At 44.6% G+C, this 9,091-nt stretch overlaps 2 protein-coding genes across 2 annotated transcripts in view; both read left to right on the top strand.

Moving 5' to 3' along the window:
- The first annotated feature begins 810 nt into the window (after positions 1-810).
- On the top strand, positions 811-6,055 carry COIL (coilin). Its single transcript, XM_014308942.2, has 6 exons — positions 811-1,983; positions 2,298-2,384; positions 2,929-2,976; positions 3,611-3,686; positions 4,421-4,509; positions 5,013-6,055. The coding sequence occupies exons 1-6, from the start codon at positions 1,129-1,131 to the stop codon at positions 5,106-5,108; spliced, it is 1,251 nt and encodes a 416-aa protein (XP_014164417.1). The 5' UTR covers positions 811-1,128; the 3' UTR covers positions 5,109-6,055.
- A 2,567-nt stretch (positions 6,056-8,622) lies between these two features.
- Positions 8,623-9,091, top strand: part of TRIM25 (tripartite motif containing 25) — an 8,432-nt gene continuing 7,963 nt past the window's right edge. Inside the window, exon 1 of the mRNA XM_031060910.1 lies at positions 8,623-8,715. Within this exon, the coding sequence (XP_030916770.1) occupies positions 8,623-8,715 (93 nt within the window). The remainder of the gene's footprint in view (positions 8,716-9,091) is intronic.

Here is a 9,091-nt window from a genome sequence, read left to right as displayed (position 1 = left end):
CGGGATTGCGACAGCGGGACCGGCACAGCGGGACAGGGACAGCTGGATGGGGACCGGGACAGCGGGATGGGGACCGGGACAGCGGGACCGGGACACCGGGATGGGAACCGGGACAGGGACCAAGATAGGAACAGTGGGACCGGTGTAGGGACAGCGGGCTCGGGGGTCAGTCCCGCACACGCACACCATCAGTGTCCATCGGGAGCTAAAGGCGGTGCCAAGGCCGTACCGGGTTCTGCCCGGTGATGCCGAGCCGTGGGACAAAAGGCAGCGGGCAGGAACTGATGCCCAGAAGTTCCACCTGACCATGAGATGCTGGGACACAGAGGATGTGGAGTTTCCCTCACTGGGGATATTCCAGAGCCCTCCGGACACAGCCCTGTGCCCTGTGCTCTGGGATGACCCTGCTTAGGCAGCGAGGTGGGACCAGATGACCCCACTGTGATCCCTCCCTGACCCGTTCTGGGATTCTGTGAATCTCCACGTGGTTTTGGTGGGACAGGGATGGGGCTTCCCCAGGATCTGAGCTCTTCCTTCCCTGGGCAGTGGAGTGGGAGCCGGGTGCCCACGGGCACCGACTGCCAGCACCTGAGACACCCCAGCATGCCCAAAGGGATGGAGGGAGCCAAGCAGTTGGAAATATCCCCAAAGATGGAACGGGAGCCTGTGCCTGCAGGGGAGGGTTCTGGACTGTCCAGGGAAGAGCTGGAGCATCTTCACTCTAGGGGAACTTGCCTGAGCTGCTCACATGTGGGGAAAATTCTTCATTCTGCTGAACGGTGGTTTTTGTTTGTTTTTTTTAACAGAGTAAAATTGGAAGAGATAGTTGCAGATGATTATGAAGAGATAGATGATGGCTTTATTTACACAACAAAAGTAGACAAAAAAAGGCACAGACACAAGGAGGATGAGGAAGAATTGTCTAGGAATGAAGGCAAGCATAAAAGGAAAAGGAAAAAGAAAAAAGTGAAGCATAACCTTGAATATTCCTCTTGTAGAGAAGAGACATCTGTAGATACTTGGGACTCTCAGAAAAGATGCACAAAAAGAAAAAGAAAGGAAGAAGTTAGGGGAAGAAATAAACTTGCAGAAGGTAAGGAAGACAGCTCTACTTCCCATTCTAAAAAGATGAAAAAAACAGAGAGGGAGAAGCAGTTGGCAACAAAAACAAAGGATGAAAAGCAGACAAAGGTTGCTGCAGCAAAGATGGCTTTAGAACAGGCAAATGAGAGCTTTTCTCTAAATTCTGGTAAAAATAGCACCAAAAAGATCACAACACAGTCCGTGAAAAAGAGGGTGGGAGCTTCAGATTCCTCCAGCACATCGTCTGACAGTGACAGCAGTGAATTAAATGTGAAGGAAAATAAATCTTCCCATAAACCTGTAGTGGTGACACTTCCCAAAGACACATCCCAAGCTGCTTCAGATTCTGATGTGAAAACTAATAAAGTGACTGTAAAGTCTAACACTGAAAAGACTAAGACTGCAATTAGTAAAAATGCTAAAAAACCCCAGTCTTCTAGTTCAGATTCTGACTCGAGTACAGAGGATGAGACGGTGACATCAGCACAAGACAGCACTGCAAAGGAAAAATCAGTGCCAAACCATGTGGTGGCTGTAAAAGCCAGCACCAAGGCTCCCAAAGCACAGAGCTCCTCTTCAGACTCTGATAGTTCAGATTCAGAAACACTGGTCATTAAAAAATCTGCAGCAGGTGCTGGACTGGGTAATTCCATGGTAAGGAACTGCACTAAACAGTTGCCAGACAGTGTCCAAGGATCCTTTGCCAGCCCGAGCCGTGGAAGGGGGCGTGGAACGGGAGAGGATAACTTCTGGAGAGGCCCCAGGGGCCGTGGGTTTCGTGGGATGATGAGGGGCCATGGGAGAGGAGCAAACCCTGGCTTCTTCTATAACTACAGCAGTGAAGGCCACAAACAGAGGCAGTTAAATGAAGCTGCGACAAACACTTCTGTCCTTGTCCAGGTGAGTGGCTGACACAGGCAGAGGTCACCTTTCTCTGGCAGCTTGAGCTGTACAAAGAACCTCCAGGATGAGAGTAATTCATAACAGCAGAAATAGATTAGTGGGATAAAGGCTGATCTTTTATTTACTGTAATTCCATTTGTCAGCCTGAGGACGTGTTTGTGAAACAATAAAGTGATTGTATTCTATATCCTAAAAACAAAGCATTGTACCTTGCTCTTCTCAGGGATTCTTGCAATCCAAACAGCATGAACATTGTCTTCCGTTTTCACTGATACAGTAATTTAATCAGTGGGTTACTCTTTGTTTCACAGAATCCCGTGGAGATTCCCAAGAGAGACTATAGTGTGTTACCTCTTCTAGCTGCTCCACCCCAAGTGGGAGAAATAATTGCCTTTAAGGTAAACTCTGGAAATGCTGAATGTTAGGTTAAAATTGCTTCATTTGGGCCGCTCTTAAGTTTCTGACATAACAGTTTCTCTAAAAAATTCACTTGTTGTAAAGCCTGGCTTTGATTTTTGACAGTTTGGAGCAAATACAGAAGTTAAGTGCATTTCTTTAGACTTTCTGTATTTGTAGAACACAAGAAATGCTGTCTCTGCTGTCATTGCAATGTAATTTTCCATGTAAATGTTATTGCAAATCTTACCATACAATTAATTACACTGCACTGCAAAATAAAAAAAGTAAATGAAAATTAAATCCCTGCAGCTGAGGAGACTGGGATCCATCTCCCTGATCTCCTCACACAGCCTGACCTGAACCTAAATCCTTTGCAGCAGCAAGTCCTGGATGTGTACCTGGGACCATGATTGGCTCTGGGTTCCAGGAGTAGGAGACTTGGCTCTTGCACTTTTCTGTTGCTGAGGAAACTGTGTCTGGATGTAGATGGAACCATCAAAGATTGGGAAAGTTACAATTTGTTACTTGTATTTCTTTCAACAGCGCCTGGAGCTAACTGAAAATTACAGTCCTGAAATTTCAGACTATAAGGTACTGGTTTTCTTTCCTCCCTTCATTCACTCACAGAACTATGATAGGTGAGGTAGGGCTTAAATATTTTGGTGCTGTGCAGTGTTTTTCCTTGCATCCAGTTCACTCCACAGGCTATTCCTGGTGCAGCAGTAAAAATCAAAACTCTAGAAGCCAAAACTAATTGAAAGTTTGAAAGGAGTAGCTGTTATTAAAAAAAAACCAACAAAACCAAAATCAACTACAAGGATTATTAATAATCATTAATATTTTAGAGATGACAAAAAATGCAGACCCTCAAGTAGAAAAAATATATCTGTATTTGACTCTAGTGCTGTTTGAAGTTAGGGCAAGTTCTTAAAACTGGTGCAAGTAAAATTTTGTTGCTACTTCAAATAACTTGGTTTCTGGGTAAGTACTGATTTAAACTGCAAAGTTAGTGACAATGAGTAACTTTAGTTTATTGATGCCAGTAGTTACAGATTGCTGAGCATTAATTCTTTGCAGATTTTATACATGGAGACTAGAAAATTTCATAGCCAAATATACTTATTTCCTCTGGCAGCAATCAAGTAGTGCACTGGTTGTAAATATGGAATAGTTATCCTGTGCTGAAGTGTGTCTTACCTGATTCTTTTCTTGTTGTTTTGTGAAGGAGGCAAAAATAATCAGTTGGAATGATGAAAAAAAGCAGATTGAACTTGAGATCCTTTCAACATCAGCAGGACAATGTACGTACCTGGGGACACCAAGGGCTTGTTGTCATGTGCTGTCACTGGAAAGCCAGAAGTCCAAGGAACACTTCCATCTTTCAGGAGTATTCCCAATTTCCTTGGGATCATTCTCAACACACCCCTCCCCTCCTCATTCCTTTCCCAAAACATCTATTTACATTGAGAAGTTCTAACCCTTGCTAGTTGAGCTGAAAGATGCTCATCGGTATTTACAAAATAATTTTTTTCAGTCAGTTTGAGTGGTCAGTAACTCACCTCTACTATGGTTTCATTTTCTGAAAGAAATTATTTCAGAAAGGAAGAAAATATATTATTATTTTAGAGAGAAAGTGTGAGATCATAACAGTGTATCTTCAGTGGGTGTGGAAGTGAGTCCCTGCAATGACAAGGTGCAGTTCCTGAGACCTGAAATGATTAATGTTTCTCAAACTGTGTATCCTGCAGTTGCCACGTAAACCATAATTAATGAATTGTCATATGAGCATTTTTGTCAAATTTCAGCAACATATTGTTCACTCTCTCATGTGAGTAGTCAGATAATTATCTTAATTTTGGTGTGTGGTACTCAATTTTTCCTCGAGATTTTTGGTTACAATTATGAACCCAGACACTGAGCACAAAAAAAACTCAAAACAAACCGCAAAACCAAACTGATTCTGATCAGCTTTTGTGGGAAACATTTAAAGTTTCTTTGGTTTGTAGCTGGTTGAGCTGTTTGTTTGGTTTTCCAGTTGCTAAGGAGCCAGGGAAGTTCGACCTGGTGTACCAGTCTGCAGACGGAGTGGAGCTGATCGAGTACGCCGTGCCTCAGGACACCAAGGTACGTGGGGCCTGCTCTGAGTCCTGCCCCCAGCTCTGCAGGGCTGGCACCTGCCCTGCTTCCTGCCTTTCCTCACCTCAGGGACATTCCCTTTGCAATCATGCATCTGATTTGAATCAGTGGAAGCAAAACCAGTTGTTTCTTTCTATCAAGAACGTGCATGTTTACATCATAATAATCAGTTATTGTGTGGTACTCAGTTAACTGGGGTCACAGCCACTCATCAAAGTTCTTGTTTTGGCTAATAAACAACATCATGTCTCATAGACATCCTTTCTTACCAGCTTTTCCTTTCATCACTGTTGTTCTTACCTGCACCTTTCCTTACCAAGGACATCAGGCCAGGTTGAGGTTCACCAGTGGGATCAGTGACTCACAGGAGGAGCTGTGGTCTCTGTTCAGTGGTGCTGTTGTTCAGGTCTAGGCAAAAGCATAACAGCACAGAAATTGCATCTGCTGGTGCTGCTGGCACCTGCCAAGTGCTGCCTGTGGTTTGATTTCAGATAACTGAAAGCTGGGATGCACTGATAGAGCCAAGACTGATTGTGGAGCCTCCAGTTAATGGATCCAGCCTTGAAAATGGAACATGTAGGATGTGAAAAGATGTGAACAATTGTACAGATCTGCTCTGTGAAATGCTGCCTTCTGGTTCTGAGGGTGGCAGGGGCACTGGTGGATGTTACTGTTTTAAAAAGAATAGGCCAAAAGAAAAACAGTTTTTTCCCTTAGGCTATGTTTTTATGTAATACATGAAAACTTTGTTTATTACAGGAAGTCTAATATAGTTCTGTTGGGTTTGAATATTTATATCCTACTGTAGAAAGCTGCAGAACTGGAATGGTTTGATTAAAAGATAAAACACAACTGTGAGTAACTGTTTAAATGTCTGGATTTGGCTAGAGCTGTATAACTGCCAGAGGTCACTTTCATTTAAAAATTTATTATAAATATTGTTGATGTGCAGAACTGTCCCTCTGCTTCTGCCACAGGATACAAATGCTGTGACTTTGCAGTTACTTAAAGAGTTCACCTAAACATATCCAGAAAAGCCTGTGGATTTCAAGCTTCTGTAATTTTGAGGCAGATAAATAGCACTGGTAACTGTCAACTTTGCTTAGAACCAATGGAATATAACATGAACCCCTGGCACAATTGTGTCCCACTGTGTTAATCCATGTAGGCTCTGAAAGCCTTTGTTGTTGGTTTTAGAGCAAACCCTCTTTGCCCTTTAAGTGCTGAAGTTTGTGTGCTGCCTTTCTTCTTCCCTTTCCAGCAGCAGAGTGGGTCAGCAGGTGCTGGCAAGGCACTGCACTGACAGCTTTAATAATTATCAGCACCTTGTACCCCTGGAGCCTTGGCAAGTCTTACATTTCCAGATAATCCCTGTGCTAGGTAGTTGACTCCTACAGAGAAGACATGGGAGAAAACAAACCCTAGATACAAACAAACATGAAAATTTGTACATTATGGTTTAGCTGTCATGTACTCTGACCTAGTGCATGAATCCATTAAAGTACTGTGCATTTTTGCATCAGCCCTACTAAAATGTCTTGTTTGTGAAGGAATTGTTTTTATACAAGTAAAAGGAATTTGTGTTTTGTGGTTCACTTCAGATACCATTATTTCATGCTAGGATTTGTTTTTTTAGAGAAAAGTTCAGTTAGATTCGTGTGGCTGTTCTTGCAGTCTGGATGAAAAGAAGATGCCAGACACGAGCACAGTCATGCTCAGACAGTGGGGATTAATGGAAGGATTGTTTTCCTAAGGGAAATTGTTACTTGTTAATTCTTAGGAAGTTGCAAAAGCTAAATGCAAGTGTTTCACAGTACCTCTTGTTCCATTGCCTACTGTGCATTTTTGGCATGAATTAAATGGATGCAGAGTCACTCTGGCTGTGCCAAACAGGTGATGCTGGAAAACAAATACACCCCTGAGAGGGTGTTTTGAAGGTAAAATCTTGAGTTTTATTTACCCATTGTTACCAAGTTTGCATGAAGCTACTGCCTCACTGCTCAATTCAAATCAGACCAAGGGCAGGCAGCCTGAGGGAACTGCCAAGAGCCCTCCCTGTCCCATCCATGTCCTGCTCTGAGGAATCTGGGATGGGACAATGTGCACATGAATCCCACAAGGAGGTGGTGAAACGCTGAACAAACCCTCACTGCTGCCTTCCTGTCCCCTGGGGCTCTCCCATCTCTCACCAGCCCCTCTGCTGGGGGCAGGAATATGAGGTACAATTTATCCCACTGTGCTTCCAAAGCCCTGCTTGGGCTCTGTGGGGCACTTTGAATGTGCAGTGTCTGTGCAAAGGGTTAGATTTAGTTCAGAATCACAGGAAGTTCTCAAGTATTTGCAAGCAAAAGTGAGTAATAACTTAAGTAGGTATTTAAATGGTAGCAGTAATTTTTTTATGTTAAAACTTTATTGTCTCATAGACAACAGGAGTGGTTGGTCTTCCTCCAAACCAGAATTTCAAGCCCTCTTTGACAGTGTAGAACTTAAATTGCTCATCTGAGCTCTAAACATCCTGTATTATGCTCCAGAAGCAGAAGCTGCAATTGTGAGGGTTTATATTTACCCTTTTTATTTGCATACCTTTGTCTATATCAGTTGATACCACATGAGTGCCACAGAAAATACAGTGAAGGTGCTGAGTCTTTGAAAGATGACTTAGTCTGGATAAGCCCAGGGTGTTCGTTCACCTATGGAAAAATAAAAAATGCAAACATTAAGAGCTGTTCTTTTGTCCCATCTCATGCACAGCACAGCTCTCCAAGAGCATTCCTTTGCAGTCACTGTCAGCCAGCCCCTGTCAGGTGTTTGCTTTTCCTCTGACAGCAGTTACAAAGTCCTGGTCAGCACATCCCAGCCACGCTGTAAACCTGTGGCACCGTGCCCATCTCCCAGAAACTCCTCCACCCTCCAGCACATGACAGAGCTGATCCCTGAACTTTTGCTCCTGTCACAGCCCTGCAGCCCCAAATGCCTCCATTGTCCTTTCTGCACCTGTATCTGTTACTGAGCAGTGACTCAGAGCCCTGCGACACACAGCCCCTCTGCAGCTTATCCTGAAGGAGTGTTCAAAGGCTGGAGGGATAACTGATGTAGGTACAAGTTCATGTTGTCTGTGCAACATAGCTTTACAATGATTCTCCAGATTTAATTTAATAGTCCAAAAGAACAGGCTAGGAGCAGATTTCCCTTGTAACAAACCACCCAACATAGCTTCTTTTGAGTGCTTTATACAGTGAGCATGAACAAGATCCAGCAGTGTGCCCAGATGGCAAAAAAGGCCTGGATCAGGAACAGTGGCCAGCAGGACCAGGGAGGTCATCCTTCCCCTGTACTCGGCACTGGTGAGGTCACACCCCGAGTGCTGTGTCCAGTTCTGGCCCCTCAGTTTGGGAAGGACGTTGAGATGCTTGAACATGTCCAGAGGAGGGCAATGAGGCTGGAGAGGGGCTGGGAACACAAACCCTGTGAGGAACCCCTGAGGGAGCTGGAGGTGCTCAGCCTGGAGAAAAGGAAACTCAGGGGTGACCTTATCACTCTCCACAACTCCCTGAAGGGTGGCTGTGGCCAGGTGGGGTTGGGCTCCCAGGCAGCAGCTGACAGAATGAGAGGACACAATCCTAAGCTGCGCCAAGGCAAGTTTTGGTTAGATGTTAGAAAGAAATTCTTCACTGAAAGAGTGATTGGGCACTGGAATTGTGTGCCCAGGGAGGTGGTGGAATCCCCATCCCTGTAGTTTAAAAACCAGACTGGATGTGGCAGTCAGTGCCATGGTTTAGTTGATGAGGAGATGTCAGTTTAGGTCATAGGTTGGACTAGATGATCTTAAAGGTCTTTTTCAATCAAGTTCATTCTGTGACTCTGTGTAACTCCTGAACCTTCTTGGAAGTCCCCAAGGACTAACACCAACAAGATTGCCTGCTAATACTTTTAAATGACATTAAAGGGAACCTCAGCAGTTCTCCACACAAGGTGTTCTTTGCCCACTGGACAAGAGTTGAGAGCACACAGCTCCTTCTGCTGCAGCCCATCAGGTTCTGTTTAAATTATTGGGGGTCACAGACGTTGTGCCAAGCTGCTCCTTTTATCCCTGCTGCCAGCATGGGTGGAGAAATACGGAGGGCACCAAGGAAGTCCCTGGGACAGACGGCAGAAGAGGAAGAGGAAGAGATCAGTGGGACAATTTGCAGTCAAGTTAGTTGAGACAGGAGTACTTGCCATGTTGCTATTCAGCATCAATGTTCCTGTTAGAAACAGTTTTCATTGAACAGTTAGACTGAGAAAAAGACATTTGAGGAAGCATCTTCTGTTAAGATGGTTTCCACAATCACAAAGCAGTAATCTGTGTGCTTTAAAACCATTGCACTGACATCAGCTGTTGCAAACAGATGATTTTTAAAGTTTTTTCCAACCCAAACCTATGAGTCCGTAGGATCTCCAGCATCCAGGTTACCCACAGCTCGGAGCAGCTGGGGCGGTGCTCGGGGGGATTTGGGTTCACACCCTTCCTGAGCCCCGGCCGGACAGCGCCGGGCCGTCCCGAGTTCCCTTGAGCGGGGCCCGGCCGGGA

Source organism: Geospiza fortis, unplaced genomic scaffold (assembly GCF_000277835.1).
Source record: "Geospiza fortis unplaced genomic scaffold, GeoFor_1.0 scaffold221, whole genome shotgun sequence".
Classification (NCBI taxonomy): domain Eukaryota; kingdom Metazoa; phylum Chordata; class Aves; order Passeriformes; family Thraupidae; genus Geospiza; species Geospiza fortis.
The sequence above is the reverse complement of the archived record's forward strand: the minus strand, read 5'-3'. Positions and strand labels throughout refer to the sequence as shown.

What these genes read in the sequence shown, in the direction of transcription:
- COIL (XM_014308942.2), top strand. Translation starts at nt 1,129, where the DNA reads ATGAAAAAAACAGAGAGGGAGAAGCAGTTGGCAACAAAAACAAAGGAT. An exon ending in TTCAACATCAGCAGGACAAT is followed by an intron (nt 3,687 to 4,420) that starts GTACGTACCTGG and finishes TTGGTTTTCCAG; the next exon opens with TTGCTAAGGAGCCAGGGAAG. An exon ending in CCGTGCCTCAGGACACCAAG is followed by an intron (nt 4,510 to 5,012) that starts GTACGTGGGGCC and finishes GTTTGATTTCAG; the next exon opens with ATAACTGAAAGCTGGGATGC.